This window comes from Alosa pseudoharengus, unplaced genomic scaffold (genome assembly GCF_046254945.1).
Source record: "Alosa pseudoharengus isolate Yale_2024_CS ecotype anadromous, Long Island Sound unplaced genomic scaffold, YU_APseudo_1.1 YU_APseudo_1.1_scf_9, whole genome shotgun sequence".
Taxonomy (NCBI): domain Eukaryota; kingdom Metazoa; phylum Chordata; class Actinopteri; order Clupeiformes; family Clupeidae; genus Alosa; species Alosa pseudoharengus.
In genome coordinates this window covers 14,129,455-14,149,390 of record NW_027468881.1, presented here as the reverse complement: position 1 = coordinate 14,149,390, position 19,936 = coordinate 14,129,455, and the positions used below count along the sequence as shown (strand labels likewise).

General features: G+C 43.0%; 2 protein-coding genes across 2 annotated transcripts; one reads left to right on the top strand and one right to left on the bottom strand.

Annotated features, from left to right (window-relative positions):
* Positions 1–3,689: 3,689 nt before the first annotated feature.
* On the top strand, positions 3,690–12,409 carry slc2a5 (solute carrier family 2 member 5). Its single transcript, XM_076275673.1, has 9 exons — positions 3,690–3,814; positions 3,925–4,077; positions 4,793–4,918; positions 5,571–5,758; positions 6,132–6,242; positions 6,390–6,491; positions 6,917–6,992; positions 11,540–11,667; positions 12,127–12,409. The coding sequence occupies exons 1-9, from the start codon at positions 3,739–3,741 to the stop codon at positions 12,352–12,354; spliced, it is 1,188 nt and encodes a 395-aa protein (XP_076131788.1). The 5' UTR covers positions 3,690–3,738; the 3' UTR covers positions 12,355–12,409.
* Positions 12,410–13,241: 832 nt separating this feature from the next.
* On the bottom strand, positions 13,242–19,713 carry ca6 (carbonic anhydrase VI). The gene is made up of 10 exons (XM_076275672.1): positions 19,423–19,713; positions 18,331–18,510; positions 17,478–17,626; positions 16,673–16,768; positions 15,721–15,787; positions 15,442–15,599; positions 15,057–15,183; positions 14,875–14,952; positions 14,469–14,501; positions 13,242–14,184 (listed from the first exon to the last, which is right to left on the bottom strand). The coding sequence occupies exons 1-10, from the start codon at positions 19,505–19,507 to the stop codon at positions 13,562–13,564; spliced, it is 1,596 nt and encodes a 531-aa protein (XP_076131787.1). The 5' UTR covers positions 19,508–19,713; the 3' UTR covers positions 13,242–13,561.
* Between the last annotated feature and the right edge of the window lie 223 nt (positions 19,714–19,936).

Genomic DNA, 19,936 nt, shown 5'->3' with positions numbered 1-19,936 from the left:
CTACTGCATACAATCTACTCTAGGCTTAGGTCAGTAACATTTCTGATTCTTGTTGAAGAATTATTGTGTGAAAATGAAAAGCATTCTAGTACTTTGATCATTTTTAAGTTTATATGTTTATTTAGGAATGAACTTATAAAGACTTAAATTATTACAAACTCTTAGGAAAACTAGTCGGATTCCTCATAGCAGTCATATTCAGGAATTGTGTTGTTGTGAGTTGGTAAACATGTTTATTAGCCTACATACCAAACCATGAGAACCTCGTGGGGGCCACGTGCCTAGAGGGGTGGTGAAAGTGGTGTGGTGGGTGTGAGTCATACACATACAACACCAGGCATGTAAGCCCACAGGGCACGTTGTGGTTAGGTCTCACCAACTACAACCCCAGAGTCACGTAGGCACCTGACAAGCCATTTCGAAACAGGATATAGCATCTCAGTGAGTCAACCCAGATGTCAGATGCAGCCAAGAACACACCTAGCCCTACCCAGAACATGTGAACCAGGCCTCTGTCTGCCACCATTGTGTTAGACTGCACCCAGTAGACCTCCAGTCACATTTACAATACATTTATTCATTTACCAGAAACATTAAACATTCAAGCTTTCATTTATTCATTAGAATGCAGAAGAGAACTTAGGTGGCAATTAATACTACATCAATCAATACTACAACCAAATGATAAGAGTGCTTAAGTTTAAAGTAGCAGGCTAGTCAAAGTATAGTCGAGGGACGAAGTGGCGGAAGGAAGAGGTAGAGGAGAGAAGAGAGGGAAGTGCATTTAAGTGCACAGGTGTGTTGGGTTGTTAGAAGTGTTAGGAGAGGAGGTAGGCTTACCCTCCTCAGTCTCTGTATGTATTTCATTGCTCTGCAGGCTACAGTGTGTAATGGCTAGAGAGAAATTTCTGCTGTTATTATGGAGATTAAGAAGGAAGAAATCACTGATGTGTGTAAGGGACAGAATGAACTTGACAAAACATACTGCAGTGTCTTGAGTGTTAGGTACCTGCGTTTGCCTGCAGGGGGAGCCAAGACCCCACACAATATGCCTTTATAACATATGGGTACTGTATGCCTAGTTACTAGTCATTAAATGGTTTGGACCACCGAGTCAAGGCCACACTTACAGCTAGGGACACAATTAGGGCTGTTACGTGAAATTATCTTTCAAATTACAGTGTTTTGGGGATTCTTTTAATCTATTTAATTACTAAAATTGTGTCTTGATGTCTGTGGTAGGAGGCATTCAGACACACTTTTCCTTCATTTAATTGAAGACCACAGCACAGGAGTTCTGTTAATGCACACTATTTGAAATAACTGAAACATTCATTATTCCATAGTGCACAAAAGTTCCAATTTTGTGAAAGCAGTCACGTGACCTCTGCTTTAATAATTCTTTAGTCATTTGAACCAGACGAAGCTTTAAGAGGGTCAGTCAGTGGGATGAGGGGTTGCCTTTGAACTTTCCCTCTGCCCTTATCTGGCGTCCTTAAATCCTGTGAGCATCTAAAAGTTTCTGTTTCCCTTCTGTGCCAGCTGCATTATGATATAACTCGATTACAATGAAGTATAGAAAGGAAGGCTGTAGCCAACTCACTTGCAGAAAGGTCCCCTCTCTCTTTCCCTCTCTCTCACTCTCTCTCTCCTCTATCTCCCTCCCTCTTTCTCTCTCTCTCTCTCTTTCCCTCTCTCTCTCCCCCCCTATCTCCCTCCCTCTCTCTCCCCCTATCTCCCTCCCTCTTTCTCTCCTCTCTCTCTCTCCTCCTATCTCCCTCTCTCTCTCTCGCTCTCTCTCCCTCTCTCTCTCTCTCCCTCTCTCTCTTTCTGGTTTATTTCAGTCCCAGCAGCAGCCCGGCAGCGCTGTCACTTCACGAGATTCAATTATGTGCGGGGCTGGCGTGCATTAGAGTGTGCTGCCACGGCTCAGGGCAAAATCCAGGCCCTCATCCAGAGCGGAGGACCTCAAAGGGCTTGAGTGTCGACAGGCAGACATGTCCACGGAAGCAGTCGCCTAGCTGGGAGGAGATCATCCCTGTCCTCCCCCGTGCCCGCCAAGGGCTCGCCTCTACAGCAGGATCAAACACACAAGCCCACAGCCAGACAGCCAGTCAGTCAAATAGGCTTTAGAGCCGGAGTGCTGGAGGGTATAGGGCACGGGGAGATGGTAGAGGGGCGAGAGGGGGATGTACCGTGCCTACAGCGGGTGTTTCTTGTTACGAGCTTGTTTGTCTGTTCCATGGCAAGATATAATGTCCTCACAGCAAAGCGGCCCGACATGCAGCTAACGCGAGCTGCAAACTGCTGCAGCTGCAAAACAGCTAAAAGTGAAAAATGTGCTGTACTAAGTCAGAAATCTCTTGACAAATGACAGCTAGGTCTCAGGTCCCTCAGAAGACACAGACGTGCAGGAACTGTTTGTTTCTCTCGCTTATCTTTGCTTCTCCTGATGATTTCTACTCAGATGGAGGAAGACACCTCTTTTCCTCAAATGATACAAATAACAATACATACAACACATAACATTCTTATTACTGCAATTTTACATTTTACACTTATTTGGAAAAGCTGATCAATATATCTGCTGCTAATAGCCTAATCATAATGTGAGCTTTCCTATTGCATTTCCGAAGATCACGGTTAATTGTTGCGTGAGTCGTTTATGATTGAACCTATGATACAAAGTCCAAGGTTAAGTTTTGGTAGGTTAACCTTAACTCTTGTCTGTTATGACAAGTTGTTTTCTCTTAGATTCAAAGAGCAGAGAGAGACGTCTCGGAAACATAGAGAAAATGCAAGAGACAGCTGAGAGGAAAGGAGTAAGTCTCTTAATTCATTATGCATTTTTAAACTAAAAAGATCAATGAGAGCTTGCAAATTTGACTTTTTTTTTTTAAATGTGTTTTTTTATAGGAAGGCTAATATTCAAAATCAAAATCCATCACCATAGCCAAATTCAAAAGGAATGATGATTTTAGTGTGTCTCTGGTGCCATATGATAATATTACTTGACTTAGTTGACTTATAAGCTTCACTTGTATATAATGGGCTCCTATTTACTCTGTTCACCAGAGGCTGACTCTGGTCTTGGCATTGGCAACACTCGTCTCCACTTTTGGCTCCTCTTTCCAATATGGTTACAATGTTGCAGTGGTCAACTCTCCGTCCGAAGTAATGTTACATCTCCTATTAAAATTGATCTTGACAGACACTGGACAGATGCCATTGTTTCAGTGTGACTGCCTTGCAAGTGTTGATTTCTTGGGTCTGTCTTAAAGTACATGCAGGTCTTCTACAGGATTGCATATCAAACTCGCTATGGAAATGCAATGGATGATAGCCTTGTGACACTTCTGTGGTCACTCACTGTTTCTATGTACCCTCTTGGAGGGTTCTTTGGATCTCTCATGGTAGGCCCTTTGGTCAACAAATTAGGAAGGTAAAGAGCACTACGAAAAGAAACCATTATATACTGTGTATAAGTGTGTTGTGTATGTTACAGTACAGCTTAAGGTGTCCATTGCTGTTCACCATAATATGTAATTTATTATCATTATGATAAGATAAGAATCTTGCACTCTGGTCAAATCCATAAATCTATGATATCCATCAACCTTAATCAAACAGATCAGAATTTGTGATACGTGGCTCCTCTGTCACTTTTTTTTTCTTTATACAAATGTCAGAAAAGGAACCCTCCTCTTCAACAATATCTTCTCCATTGTCCCAGCTATAATGATGGGGGTGAGTGAGTTGGCCAGATCCTACGAGATGATCATTATCGCTCGCTTTGTAGTGGGAATCTGTGCAGGTTTGTTGGACTCAAATGCAAGCGCAAACAAGAGACAATGTTATTTGTTGGCAGCTGAGAGCAAAGGATTGTGGGTAGAGAAAGGATGTCCATGTCTGTGCTTTTTCCAGGCATCTCTTCCAATGTGGTGCCCATGTACTTGGGGGAACTCTCTCCAAAAAACCTCAGGGGTGCCATTGGCATAGTTCCCCAGCTCTTCATCACCATTGGCATCCTTACTGCCCAAGTCTTTGGCATAAGGTCCATCTTGGGCAACTTAGAAGGTACAGTATGTCTATGATTGCTAAGTTCCAGCTCGTATTAAAAAATAATTTGAAATAATTTAAAACCCTTCACATGTTTTCAAAGATATTGGAATAATATGGCTCATTTTGGTGTAATGAAGAAAAGGTCAGCCATGTCATATTTTGAGGCATTGTTTGTCCTTCAGTCCGCTGATGGCCTTTGTCCTTGCCATACTGCTGCTCATTCTTGAAGATAGGGCTTGTAACTATTCCAGCTGTACAATGATTAAAAAAATAATAATAATAAAACACAGGGACTGAAATTAAACCTTTGAATCCTTAAAATGCTACAGTAAGTCTTTGCTTGGGACAAGATGATTTCATCAGAAAAAGAAGGTCAGAAGTGGGAACTAGTGTGAAAGAGAAATAGATATTTCCCTGGAAAGTAAATATCTGTGTTGGAGAGAAACCAATAACAACAATGAGCTCTGTGTACATATCTGTTATATGACTGTTATATATCTGTTATATATCTGTTAAACCCACTTCCTACGATAATGTGACTCACTAAGCCATAGCCAGATGTTTCCCACCACTGCATTGTGGATGATTGATTGGGACTCTGGGGCCTGAGCTGTGCCAGATGCTAGCCTCCGTAGGCCTCCGTAAGCCTGCTAAGTGGAGGAACTGACTGCTGCAGGGCCCCCACTAGTTAGTCACTTCCTGCTCTTTGTCACCCCTCTCAACCCCCCAGGCTGGCCCATCATGTTGGCCCTCACTGGGGTCCCAGCGGTGTTGGAGCTGCTGCTGCTGCCCTTCTTCCCAGAGAGCCCGCGCTACCTGCTCATCCAGAAAGGAGACGAGGATGCTGCCAGGAAAGGTAATACACCGCTAGGCCCACCTTGACCTAATGAGACTCTTTCCAATGGGAACCTGTTTAGACAGCCGCCACAAGACAGTGCCTGTGAGGCCTTCAGTTAAGAAAAGGCACCTGTCTATCTGTCTGTATGGCCATCTTGTGCCCCTTGAAACTGAAAAGACTAATGAGTTAATTTCTGTCATACCAAATGGGCCCTATGAGTACTGGTGTCCATCTTATCTAACCTGCATAAATGCCTAGAGGATGTGGCATATTTGATGCAGTACCCTGAACAGAATGTTAATACAGTTTTACATCATACATATATATATCTTATATGCAATATCTACATTGCCCATTATCAGCAACCATTCATCCAATGTTCCAATTGTACAATGTACATTTTGTTTACTAATCTGAAAAGGCTAACTGAGAAAACATTGGAGAACCCTTTTGCAATTATGTAAACACATAATACAATCTGAAAACGGCTGCCCTGATTAAAAAAACAATGCAACTGATCTCAGCTGGTATTCATCTATATTCTCAACTGATCTCAGCTGGTAGACATCTCTATTCTATGTCTATAATGGAGTGGAATGGAAATTTCGAAGTGACCCCAAACCTTTGAACGGTGTGTATATATCATAACTTCCTTTGTAATGGTCTGAAGCACTGCAGCTGGTGCGAGGCTGGGATGACGTGGACGAGGAACTGATGGAGATGCACTTGGAGGACCAGTCAGAGAAAGCGGAGGGGCGTCTGTCCGTCCTCAACCTCCTTTCCTTCCACTCGCTGCGCTGGCAGCTGATCTCCGTCATCGCCATGAACATGGGCCAGCAGCTGTCCGGAGTCAATGCGGTGAGTGTGCCTGGACGGATGGACCCACTAGGGGTGGATGCACCGCCTGCTGGACACAACAGGAACACCCTGAATGATCTCAGAAGTTCATGTCCTCACACACTTTTGAAATCTAGAACTGTCTCGGTTGGAATCCAGCAAGGATTCTCTGATGTATGGAAGTTATAAAGTGTAATTAAAGACAAATCAGCCAGTCACAACAGCTGAACAGTTGATCTTGAGTGGTAATGAGAGGGTATATTTGTAGTCAGGATTTTGATATTGAGGCTATGCCACCACAATATGATTTAAAATATGAGTTAAAACCAAAGTTGACTCTTTAAAAGTGTGACTAGTAAAAGCAAGTAAAACTGAATCATTACTCCCCCTGTAGATTTACTATTACGCAGACAGCATCTTCCTGTCTGCTGGTGTGAAGTTAAACGACATCCAGTATGTGACGGTGGGCACAGGAAGTGTAAACGTCTTCATGACTATTGCTGCGGTAAGGTTAAAACACCTTTCCCCTCACCTCACCTCCTCAGGGAAACAACTCGTCCTCTGCTATTTTTTGGTCAAAAACAATCACTCATAGTGTGTGTCCGCCTGATAAAAGCTGAGCTGTGTGATGAATGAATGATGTTTATATTAGGTGTTCATTGTGGAGGCCTCGGGTAGGAGGATACTGCTTCTCCTTGGCTTCGCAATTTGCTGTGCTGCATGCTTTGTCCTGACCATCGCACTCAACTTTCAGGTATGTCAGGTGTTGAGAGTCCACAAACACACACACTCACACACGCATACACACACACACACACACACACACACACATGCACATAAGCACACAGTTTCATTGCCCATTCAGTAACCTCACACCTACTCCATACTCCATCCAGGAGTTCTCTTTCAAAACCAGTCATAAAAGCTTGGTCACCTGACACTGGGTTCTTATAAATCAGACGGCCACAGTTAAGCTGGGGCCTGGACTGGTGGGGAATTGATCTCCAGAGGAGCTGGATCTTGCTGTGGTTGCATATCTGCTTTGGTGTAAACAGTGGAAGCCAATGAAGTGGGCAGATTTATCTCACAGTTTACAACAGCAGCTGCTCTCTCTCTCTCTCTCTCTCTCTATATATATATATATATATATATATATATATATATCGCTCTCTCTTACAGGACAGTGTGAGCTGGATGCCGTATGTCAGCATCGCGTGTGTAATCATCTACGTCATTGGTCATGCCATCGGACCAAGTAAGACATCCGCATACCATTTATCTACTTGCTTTCTGCTAAATAGGAGACAGAAGCTTTGCTATCCATAAATCTCTACTGAGGCACAACCCCCCGTTACTCAAATAATTTGTTTTCTTGAATGCTTGCTGTGTGAATTGAATGTGCTATACAACATCCTCTATGAACTTTCTACTTTCTCCTTTCTATGACTTTATTTAAACAATCAATATGTTTCAGGTATATAAATCATACCCTAGCCTACATATGCAAATAGCAACTTAAAAACCCAACTCAAGTAATTAAACTACCAGTATTAATGTTTGAATCAAATTGATCTTTGTTATCATTTAAAAAAATACTTTAGTTCCATCATGTTATCATTCCTCAGTCTTGGAAGGAGAGGTTAGCCTGGCGAGCCAGACCCACATTATAATGTAGGGTCTGGGCACTCACCGTTCGGAGTGCTCAGTCCGAGGGTCGGGATAATCAGTTGTCTTTCAAATTCCCTCTGCACGCAATATGACGCAATAGGATATTTGTTTTCAAGTAGCAGGGAATTCAAGCCAAACCGTTGCAACTCTGCCATCAACCATTATTGTAACCAGGCTTGGAATTTCAACATTCTGGGGGCAAGGCCACTTGGCCTTCAGTTGGGCATATTTGGTGGAGGGCACAAAGGCCACATGTCAGGGCACTAAGGCCAACGTTAACTATACAGTAGTAGGCTATAAAAATGATCAAAGTTGTAGCCTATTCACTGCAGTAGACCTGCATCACTGTATGAAACATTACAAAAACATGAAACATGACACATTACATATAACTGTAAATCATCTGATCATCTAATATTTACAGATATCTAGGCTATATTTAACATTTATTTGATATTTGGCCTGTTATGAAATCATGTATTGAACAATTTAAGCACAGCTCAGCTTTAAGAAAGTCAAATAGCCTAGATGCATGCTTAGCATTTTGTGATCATTAAGGCTACTTTCACAAACTCTTAGTCAGCTGTCCTCTGATTTACCGATATCTAGGCGACATTTGTAATATTTATTTTGTATTTGGCCCGTTATGAAATAATGTGGAACAATTTAAACACACTGTAAAACTTAAAGCCCAAATTTGGAGACATCCATGTATGTTGAAATTTACTGCAAATTCAAAACGGGATTACTCTGGAACGGCTAACTGTACAGGGGACTGCTTTACACCTTTGTGTTCGGTAAGGTCTGCTGTTTATTCTGATATATGGTTTGTCATGTGTTAAACGAGGGGTTCGTGAAGTATTCCGCCGAGATGAATGGGTAGGGAGATGGATGCAAAACCTTCAGTAGAATTTATGATTAAATTGAATATTATTTACTTTTCTCGCGAACCGTTCATCACAGCAATTAGCGGCTGACATCGTTTAAAAGCTGAGAAAAAGCTCCTTTGTGTGATACTTGTGATGTCTGTGTGATGAGTAGGCTACTTCGCAAGTAGTTCAACTGAGAAGAATGGGTGAATTTGGACGCACTTTCTTTCTTGCGCTAACTTTCTCCACTGTGTAATTTGCGCTGTGAATGCTAAGATTGTTTTGACAGGCCATAGGCTAAATATATATCGCTATTAGTAGGACGCAAAGCAGAATATTGAAAGAAGGGGGCACCAAGGCCACCGTGGCCTGTAAACCTCTGATTTTCAAAGGGGCGTCACGGCCAATGCCGCCGTGAAATTCCTACCCTGATTGTAACAATTTGATAACAAACCACACAGTTGTCCAATCAAAAGGTTTATTCACTGGGAACGAGAGCCGGGACACAGATAGACCAAAACACAGAACACAATGCAAACAGGGCAGGTCAAGCACGCACACACACTACACAAACAGGGGAGGACGCAGCCTCCCACACAAAAAGGATCACACACGAGGGAGAACTAAAAGGGAAACATGTTACAATAAAGACGCTAACATTACACACAAAACTAAGGAGAATAACGACATAAACCCCCCAAATGTTCGCTCTCGTATCCCAGGATCCCCTGCGCGGGAGAACGCGAACACTGTCTTTTTGCGCCGACGTTACATTATGTTAAGCCCAACAAACGACTCTATACACAATTTCAATGCCAGATTTAGTTTCGATAGCTCACAAGTCAACGGAGAGTTGCTAGACTAGCCCGCTAGGGGCACGTCTAGATTTCTAGACTAAGGAGAGGTGCAAACACACACCAAAAATGAGGTGCTGCCAACTTAGACTTCACATCATTCCTCAGTCTTACTCTGCACCGGCTTTGACATGTCTTTGTCATACCTGTGTGGTCGGAATTGTGCACTCTGTATTGTAACGTTACAGACCTAGATTGCAAGGTGCGCTCCCCACAACTTTTTGGGTTAAATTGTTATTATTCATCTGAATGAATCCGAACTACAAGGAGCTTGTTAAAACTTGAATGTAAGATTTGACTGGGCCACAGCAGATCAATACTGTTGTACGTGCTCCATTAAAATGATAGGCCTACTGGTGACGCCCATGAAATAGGAGCTCCAAATGACAGATTAAAAACCTGATGGTGACTCTACACATTCTTACATCAACATTAAACACACAAGTTTATAGGGAACTGTGAATTGTACTGCAATCAATACCCACTGACTATATCATTATTCTACTGCCTGATTCCCAGAAAGCACCAGGCATTAGAATAGAATGCTGGTAATACTGAGCTGAGAGATCATGTGGTCAAAATTAATCCAAGACAACTGGTGTGAGACTGCAGCTTTATTCACGATGCCGGGAGCATGTTACCCACATGAAATGTCAAAGTAACAAGCCCACACATCTGTGGGTGAAGCCAACTGTTATACCCTTACCCCACACTAGAGATGCGTGGATGGGCTATTATTTAAACCGTAACCGCATAGCAAAACTTATCATCCATCCGCCATCCATCCGCACCAACGTTTTTTGACCAATTTTCAAATCCGCACCCGCCCGCCATCCGCTGGTTGTTTTAATGTATATGGGTGATGCGGTGCTGTTGACGTGAGGCTAGAAAGCTCTTGCCTGTTCTAGAAAGACTGATCCAATGCAGCAAATATATTAAAAGGCCTACATTGGCTATGTTGTAGCCTATCCCCAGAATATCAGCAGCAAACTCAGTCTCTGTCTCGCAAAAGTCTCCAAATAAAACGCAGCCTGTAGCCTACAATTGTATCATTGTAATAAAAAACGCAATTTAGCACATCATTTCAACATGCTGCTATTTAGCCCACTAATGAATGCCTATTTTACTTTATTTTTTGCAAAAAGAAAGAAATCCTTAATAAAATAACAAGTCATTCACATTATAGGCTACTTTACGCACTGTAACCCACCGCACAGCAGTGCAACGTGCATGTTTACATTTTTAGTAACAACTTGCTTGCTTGCCTTACACATCTAAGTTTTCCGACTATTTTTCTTACCTTCTTTTTTCCGCTGTGGATGTTACTGAGCTTGTAGAAGTTTTAGCTCTTACGTTCTGAACATCTCGCACTGCCATTGCCCGATGTCAGTTCTGAGTCATATCACACCATAATCTGTCTCCCTTTTAAATGCCTATTCCCTGAATGTAGGCTAAAATGACTATGTGTTTTATATATAATATCGAAACAAAATAACCCAGTCAGTCTCATCTACGAGATGTTTAGGCCTCCTCCAATACAGGCAGCTGGGCTCATAGGTTGCAGATTTGCTTAGTGGCCTACCAAGGCTCTGCAACGAGACGCGACATGGGAGATGAATCATCGGTCAACTTGCACTGTAGCCTATTCTACTTTATTTTTGCACACTGGAGAGAAAAACATGCTGGTAGGCTACGATAGGCTACTTAATTTAAACGTTGTTACCTTTAGTGTGTGTGTGTGTGTGTGTGTGTGCGTGCGTGAGGGGTTGCTCAGTGAAACATCGGAATACACCAATTCCGCAACACCGTCTCTGATAGATAAACAAAGCAGCATGCATAGAAGCAACTTGGCCAAACTGCCTGATGAAAATTTGACTATTTCAAAGTGTGCTCGTTTTTTTCGGATGTAGGTAACACAATTTAACAATGTATAGGCTATATTTTTTTTATATGATTGGTTCAACCGCCACCCGCCCGAATTTAATTAAAATATTATATTTCTTCACGTCATCCGCCCGATCCGCGGTTTAACCGCGGAGTCCGCGGCTGTAACCGCGAACCGCGCATCTCTACCCCACACCCATGGAAAATCACAAGTTGTCACCCTCCAGTGATCACTTAACCATCTGGTATTTTAACAGAGATAAGAAATGTTTACGACCCCCCCATCCTGAGGGTTACCCACAGTTCGGTGACACAGGGGTTAATTTAACTAAACATTCCAACATAGAAGTTCCAGAAAACACAAGGGTCAGAGTAAGGAGATGACAATTAGATTTCACTACATGTATATAAGGTATACTAAACATTCAATGAGAAAAATAAAAATTATCCCACAATCAATGATGATGTTGGGTTGCTTGCCCGGCTTCCCACTCCACTTTCATCCTCGCGTTCTCCTGTCTGTCCAGGCCCCATCCCATATGTCATCACCACGGAGATCTTTCGGCAGTCGTCCAGACCTGCTGCGTTCATGGTGGCCGGCTCTGTTCACTGGCTCTCCAACTTCACCGTGGGCCTTGTCTTCCCCTATCTCGAGGTCAGAGGTCAACCCATACAGATGAGTGGGAAAGGATTTTTGGGAGGGGGGTGAGGGGTTAGGGTGTCACATTTCACTTAAACATAGCCTGCAGTTTTCCTGTCTTATCACTGGCTCTGTGTAACTGTGGGACTATTTCTCTCCACCATTCTCCATCCACTGCATGATTATGTGTTTAGCTGGATCAGCTCTTTGGAATTGAAAACCCTGTGAGCATATGGTAATGTTTCCAGCCCTCAGTTCAGTAGGAAGGAAACGCAATAAAGTAGACTACTGCTTCCTTATGATGCTGAGCTCTATAAGGCCAAAGGTGAAACTGTGTTAGCCTCTCATTTCCTCATACCAAGTTTTTTTTTTTTTTTAAACCCAATGGGAATATTCAGTGATTCCCCAGTGGGAAGTGTCAGTGTAAGACTGAAACTGAGAGGCCTCCAACTCCACTGTGTGTCTTTTCCTCAGAAGGGACTGGGCCAGTTCAGCTTTGTCATCTTTGGGGTGATCTGTCTCATCACGCTGATCTACATCTGGGTCCTTATTCCTGAGACCAAGAACAAAACCTTCCTGGAGATCAGCCAGCTGTTTGCTAAGAGGAACAAGGTGAAGATCATGGTGGAGACAGAGAGCAAAACTAAAGACCAGGATGGAGAGCACTGCCAGGAGGAGGAGGTGAAGGTCACAGCATTCTGAGAGGCACTGAGCTTTGAAGGACCTTAGTCTGTCATCTGGCTATGAGATGGAGGAATCTGATGGGCATTAAATCAGTATTTATTTCTATTTTGTTTGTTTTGTTTTGTTTTGTTTGCATCTCTGTGCAGATCATATTGCATTATGGCTGGTCAAGGCAAATACACTAAAATGCACCCATAAGTACCTCTGAAAAGTGTATACAAACAAACCTACAAGTGCGGATATTCTGCACTATTGAATGTCCCTGTTATGACCCCCTGTGCCCTCTTCAGGCCTGGCATAGCCAGTAAACCAACAGTGCTGGCCTGGCTCAACGAGGTTAGGCACATTTCTGTTTTTGAAAGCACTTTGGCTGATTGCTCTCCCACAAACACCTTCTCTCTTTAACCTTTACTCATCTTTCTCAACGTCATACTGATGCTTACATTACATTACATTAGTCGGTATGTATTGGTAGAGGACCCATCATGAGTGTAGAGGGGGGTGAGTCTGGGATGCTAATTCAGTGAAACGCCTGCCTGCTTGATAACCCCAGTGAAATGCTCTTGAAGGCTGTTCTGTTGATGTTGTTTTTGTTAGTGATTTGTAATTTGTTAGTGATTTTGGTTATACCTATTTTACCTATAGCACAAGGAATTTAACATATCTCCTGTATATATTTGAAATTACATCCACCCACTTACATAGGCTACATTCTTTTTGACTGGTTATTGTAATATTTCTAATTACTTTTAAATTAATATTTTTGTTGACCAAACCATGTTGTCTGCCTCCCTCTTTTATGCGCAGTTCCGAGCTAGCCATTGCAGTCTCCCATTTATTCCTACTTCATTTATAGTAAGCAGCTGGCAGATGTGACCTGTTAAATCATCAATCTCTGAATCAAATTTTGCAAATATTGGTTTATTGAGGACACACAGATATGAATTAGGCCAACCATGTCCATAAAAATGTGGGCCAGTGAATAAAAAACAACCAATCAATATTGCTTTATCAGGCATTATGACAAGGCATGCAACCATTTGTTTAAAAAAAACTTAAAATATTTATATTAAAATATAAAATTGTGTAACATTTTTCATAGCTCACAAGACAGCTTGTATTATGATATTTTTGGGATAGCTGCAGTGTACAGGTGGTTATAAACAGCATTAAACGCACTGAACTCAAATTCGCTAGGCTAGCTGTGAGACCACGTGTCATTCAGTCAAGGGCACCTGTGGTCCATGTCCAGCTGCACGCCTCCATACAGGCTGAGCTGCGTCACCCCCCAACTGACCACGTTCCCCCTGGCGGTGTTGTTCTCGCAGGACATCTGCTCGCGGATCTCTGCCGCGCTCAGCACGTAGTCCCACACGTTGACGTCCGTCATGTGGCCCACGAACGCATCCATGTCCGAGATGCCCAGGAAGCCGTCCTGGTCCTTGCCCAGGATGAACATGCCGCTGTGCATGATCTCGTAGCCCGCACGAAGGTACTGCTCCTCGCCGACCAAGCCATTGATCCACAGCTCGGCGCCGCCCGTGTGGGACGCCCAGGTCACGCAGTAATGGGCCCAGTCGTAGGCGCGTAGCTCGTGGGGCAGGTTGATGAACTCGTTACCGACCCACAGGCCCACGTCCTGGCCCAGGGTGATGACCAGCTCGTTATCGTGCATTGGTGTGGAGTAGGAGAAGACGGCGTGCTGCTCCTCGACGGACAGGTGCGCACGGATGGCCATGCAGGCGGTGAAGGATTGCAGGCCCATGGGGTGCGTGAGGTGGGCCAGTGCGTAGCTGCCCGTGTTGCGCTCAGGGAAGTGCAGCACCAGTGGATACAGAGCCTTCGGTCCTGGAGGAGCACACAAACCACACACACCCATCAGCTGTCTACTCTAATAAGAGTTCAGCTGTACCTTACAATGGACTATATGCCACGGAAGGCTCTCAGCCAGATCTTATATTTCTGGTGGGGCATCAGGTGTGTTGTAGCGGCTATTATTTAGTGTACCTGTTTACACACGACCCGGTTGGGTGTTGCACAGAGTGAATGAGCATGTTAAGATGCTGAAAAATGTATGCGTGTGTCAAGGAAAATAAGCATAATTTTTTCAATGTTAAATGTGAATCACTCACTTTTACTTGTGGGCCTGGAATCGCCCATGGTACCTATGCAAAGGATAACAAAGGAAGACAGCAAAATCCTGATATTAATCTGTAGTATGATAAATGTACAGTTGGTCATGATTGTACAAAAAAACTGTAGAGGTAGACATATGGATGTGTAGCCTAGAAATCTAGACGCACCCTAGCGGCGGCAAATTAATTTGCTCAGCCTGTACGTCTAGTAGCAAACCATAGGGATTTCTATTGGCTGACGCCGTGGACGTCATCCAATCACAGCGCTCTATTTTGTTAGAGAGTCTTAAGGCGGGCTTAACAGGATGACGACAGTCCTGCCACGGTGAACAGACTATACATTTCAATGATATGGCCCGCCAGGCTAATGGATGTGAATATATCATATAAAATTTACTCGTACGTATGTTCTTTCCAAGAGATGTTAACAGGCTCTCTATCTTCAAAAGCTTGGATTCAATCTCTTCTTGGCGACAGAAAGCTGTAAGAGGGAGAGAAAGATAGAATAAGGAAGGCAAAAACAGACTTGTATGGGTACCAGTACACATCACAGCTGCATTATAAACATTTGAGGGGTGCACCTACATCCTTTGCCCAGGCGGGGGAGGAAAGAGGATTCAACCACACGGTCATTCAGTGGCTGGGCTATGCGGTAGTCATTCCACAGGGTTTTGTTGTCATGGTCCATCAGAGTACTCTCCAGCTTCCTTATCTGCAAGAGCAGTGCATTCCAAACATTGTGACAATATACAAAGTACTCAATATACTATTTGTTATTACAATATGCATACGTTTTTATACAATATTGTATATTGTCCACATTGTAAAATAGCATTGTTGTATAATCTATAAAATTTTGCACTGAGAATAACTCAGCAACCATGACAATATGTCAATGATCGAACTCGCAAAATAGTTGAAGAAACTGGAGGAAACGCAGAGTGGAGTATTCTGAGCTCAGTGTACAAACTTGATTGTGAGAGAGGGTGATAGGCGTGTCAAACACAGTCCATATGACGCTCTCATAGCAAGGCGGTGTGGTGAGCGATCCTTCATATCTGAAGAAGTGATTCAGATTCTCTGGGAGCATGGAGCGGACATTGATGGTGGAAAGGTTCATGGATTGCCCTATAAAGAGAAACATTGCAGGGCAATAATACATTTAGTTGGGTGACAGTCTGCAGGTGAATGGGTATGCTGAGGCAAAGGCACACCACTGAGGACTGAATATTGTTATAATATGCCTCACCTGCATATTTGACATTTGCCAAGTTGGATATAAAATCACTGTAGTAGGTATTCTCAAAATGCCCATCCTGCAAAACAAAAGTACAAAAAGCTAAAAATGCACACAGTCAAATGCACACGCACACACACACACAACGACTCATCTTATAAATGTTAAATGTCGGTCACATGACGCCTATGATAGATGAGGATCAGTTGAGACATGGTCTCATCTGACAATACCTGTGCCAACTGCGTCATCAAATTAAAAAAGTGGAAAAAAACAGCAGAAATAAACTCCTGAATACTTTAGACTTCAGACAGGGTTAGTAATGGCCACCAGGAGACAAAATCTAAGATTGTTTTCGCATCTTCACATGGGACTGCCATATGACAAAGCTAATTTTGGCCATTGGACACTTCAGGATCTGTACAACACGGCCCAGTGGAGAGGGAAGTCTGTTGCCAGGGCAATGACCTCCTGCTGGAAAAGAGAGCCCTCTCTGCTGGTGACCTGAATGGATTCCTACGGGACCAGAGCCAGCGCCAACACACCATGATCAGATCAATGCGGCCATTTACTGCGGCCGAGGGTCTGACACCTCGGTGGTGCCTCATTTATCAGAGGGGACAAGGTCACTTGGCACCTTGTCCAGATTGCCTCGGAATTCACTCAAATAAGAACAAGTGCCTTGTGACAGACAGAGGTTGCTTTTGTGTGGTTACTTTCAATGCATTATTTTATTTGGTGAATACTTGGGTGTGTGCACCTATAAAATAATATTTTATAATGCATTAATGCCTAATTGGTCTGGAACATAGGACCAAGGCTACACTGCAAGATTTACACCTCCTAACAGGATGCCAGTGTTTCATCAGAGCTATATTAAAATCTATAAGCAAGTGATTAAGATATCGAGAAATAATTTCAAGTTCAAGTGAAATTCAATATTTGAATATGATGTGTCTCTCACCTCATAAAAGAAAGCCAGTACCGCCAACCCGTCAGACTTATCTTTGGCCTCTGCAAAGCTCTTGTACTTGTCAGAGTTATAGTGGACAACATGGAGCTGTAAGAGAAGACAGAGGCAGAGAGAGTTGGTGAAATGCCACACTACACTGCATTACATCAGCTTCTCTAGGCATCTCAACTTCACTAGGCTGCAGCGCCGTGTAATGGTGACCTCTCTGCTCATCCTTTCAGTTCTTGAAAAGTTTAGAACAAGACTTCTTCTCAGTTCCCTTTTCACGTTTAATACATGATGTGATTAAGATTGAGCACATTGGAGTCATTTGGGTGCCATGAGAATGTCTCATGAAAGTACTTGTAGGGCTTAATTTATTGAGTCCTCCCTTCATGCATCCCTTCACTTGATTGACTGCGTCCGTTATGCCTCTCACTGTGCTGTACAACCAAAAGTTGACTTGGGAATATCATGAATATTATCCCATGTCATTGGATGAAATGTATGTCGGGAGAAGTAAACGCACACCTTGAATACTTCTTAGGGAGGTGCTGCTTGCCGAGAGGTTATGAAGTGAAAAAGGAAGACAGCGTACGCTCTGTTTAGACACAGTGGATGTTTTTAATTTCATTTTGATTTTTTTAGGTGTATCAAATTACAAATGTCCACTGCATCTATAAACAGAGTGTGTGGTGCCATCCCTTTGTATATGAATTAAATGTAAACACAGGATGAAAACAGTTGTTTCTTGCGGCACTGGAAGTGAGGAATGACAATATTTTTTGCGATGAAGGTGATGCAAATAGGTGCACACCTCTGCCATGTAACGTATGCCATCCAGTGTGTGTTCAGCTCCACTGGCCTCCAGGTCCCAGCCGCCCCAGTGCAGATGCATCTGCACAGCCGTGTAGTGGTCCGGAAGCCCCTCTGTGATCCTCATGGTAGGGGGGAGGTCAATCTGAACTGTCAATATGCATTAGATGTTAGCAAATTTTGTAGTCATCAGGTTCAAACTTGTGAAAGGGTTTACCTTCACACTGTGATCTGGGTCAGAGTGGATGGGGGTTTTAGTGATGCAGGTTTATGTATGGCACAGCAGGAGACACAATGCTAAAAATGCCTGGAGGTTTTCCTGATAATACCACATATGCATGGAGACATGTGTGTCAGTCAATAGTCACACGCTATGATGAAATAATGCAAGCCATTAGAGCCATGGTGATCGACAATGCTTTTCATGAACTTAATGCCTTTATCCCTAACCTGACTCTCGCCAGATTAATTTATTTACGCTTAGCTCCGCCTAGCTTCACTAGGCGGAACGAAATTCATCTGGCGAGAGTCAAGTTACTTCATCCCTGCTGTTTTAGCCTACCACAAAACAGATGACAAATGGAGAACAAAGAGTGAGACCCTTGCCAGGTAGGGAGGGGGTGGGCTGCCAAATTACACATTAAAAACAATGATTTAAATTGAATAGTTTTTTCTGGAGTAATAACGGAATAAGTGCTGTAGTTGTGGCATATTTAACTGAGGAACACCAACTACTGTAGAACAATATGGACACGAGGTGGCAGTGCAAGTCAAAAGCGAGTCAGCGCATCTCAGTACTTGAGTTCATACTGTACAGTTGTTGCCCATCTATATCGTGCACATAATATACCTACCTGAATGTCCATTGTTGGTCATCAGAAATTTGCCGTTCAGCTCATCATATCCAGTTAACTCCAACTCTGGCATTCGGGGGTTGTGGCGAACATTGCGCCGCTGGATATCAATCGGAGACTGTTTGTGTCCACCGCACGCTGGGTATTCTTCTGTCCAATGTATTTGGTCCAGAGCCCCCTCTATCAGAATAGATGGATTTCAGAGTAGTCAAAGTTAGTAATTACTAACAATCAGGGGTAGTGGTAAAAGAAGAGGTGGGTAAACTATTAATTCTGTGGTCACGGTAAGGTGGACTGCGCCATATGCGGTATCGAATTTTTTAAAAAGGCATTTAGAACATGTTTGATTGGTGGAGGTTATTGTCCAACACCAGTATTAAATGGTTAGTGTCGATGGATGCACATATTGCGAACGTGGATAATAGGCTACAGTGTGCTTTTTGAATGTTAAACGTTGCAATTGGTGAATAAACTCTAATAAGAGGTGGATAAACTCTATTTCTGACATTTCAGAGGTGGATAAACTGCGTTTACTTGCGTTTAGCCTCCACTACAGCCCTGATAACAATAGCTCAGTTTAATAATGTTAATAGTTCTATGGCAAAATATTTCGAGTGTTTGGCTTGCAACAGTATCAGCCGTAGGCTAAGGTATAGGATTCACACGAATGCAACAGTCTGCTCTATTCAGTCTTCTTCGATTTGACTGTAAGCGTTAGAAACGTCACCAATAGACACACTGTCTTCTGTGTGCAATCGTGGTTTCGTCTGAAATTTGTCAATAAATTAACCAAAGTCTTAGACATACTTTGTCATTTGAAACAATAAGAAAACCAATTTAAGCGTAGGCCTAAGCTATTGTAAATTCCCATCTTGACACCAGCCTCTCAAAACTCACCTGTTGGGTCTGTAACTCATTTCTTCAAAGTCTAGCCTACTGATGTCAGCTCGTAAAAATAATCAGTTTTTTTAAGTTTGAGTTTGAGCCTCGGTATTTGTATTAGCCTACATTGTTTTAGCACTAACCATCACTGTCACACTGTTTAGATTTGGTTGAAAACGTTTGAAACAGCACAGTTTGTCTGAAACTTACCTGAGTATGTCCAGGGAATTCCGTCCACGCCGGCGTTGGTGTAATTAATTAAAACAAAAAATATGACAATTGATAGCCACTCCATTTCTAAGGACCTAGCTCTAGCGGACTCTTCAAAGTTTGCAAACTTCGGCGCCAGCCCTCTAAATGAAACAAGGAGGAGGAAACACAGTTAACAACACTGTGGCAGAAGCCAGTAGGGTGACTCGTTCCCGCGGTTGCCCAGAGGGATTTAGAACCTGCGATGTGATAGCCTTGATTGATTGAACAAACTATCCTTTTAACATGTTTATACCTTCATCTCCCCCCCCCCCAGCAAATGTTTAGTTGCCATCAAGGCTGTTCATTAGCCTACTCCCTTTGGTTCTTTGTAGGCTACACTGTGTTCCAGATTTTGTTTATCCTGTGGCCCTGGTGTTTGTTGCTCAGTAAACTGTGATATTTTGTTAACCAAAATCGTACGCTACATTTATGTAAAATAATGACTATGCACTTGCCAAGGCCTCCTGCTAAA

What these genes read in the sequence shown, in the direction of transcription:
- slc2a5 (XM_076275673.1), top strand. Translation starts at nt 3,739, where the DNA reads ATGATGGGGGTGAGTGAGTTGGCCAGATCCTACGAGATGATCATTATC. An exon ending in TCTTCATGACTATTGCTGCG is followed by an intron (nt 6,243 to 6,389) that starts GTAAGGTTAAAA and finishes TGTTTATATTAG; the next exon opens with GTGTTCATTGTGGAGGCCTC. An exon ending in CCATCGCACTCAACTTTCAG is followed by an intron (nt 6,492 to 6,916) that starts GTATGTCAGGTG and finishes TCTCTCTTACAG; the next exon opens with GACAGTGTGAGCTGGATGCC.
- ca6 (XM_076275672.1), bottom strand. Translation starts at nt 19,507, where the DNA reads ATGGAGTGGCTATCAATTGTCATATTTTTTGTTTTAATTAATTACACC. An exon ending in AATTCCCTGGACATACTCAG is followed by an intron (nt 18,511 to 19,422) that starts GTAAGTTTCAGA and finishes CTATTCTGATAG; the next exon opens with AGGGGGCTCTGGACCAAATA. An exon ending in TCACCCTCTCTCACAATCAA is followed by an intron (nt 15,184 to 15,441) that starts GTTTGTACACTG and finishes CTGCTCTTGCAG; the next exon opens with ATAAGGAAGCTGGAGAGTAC.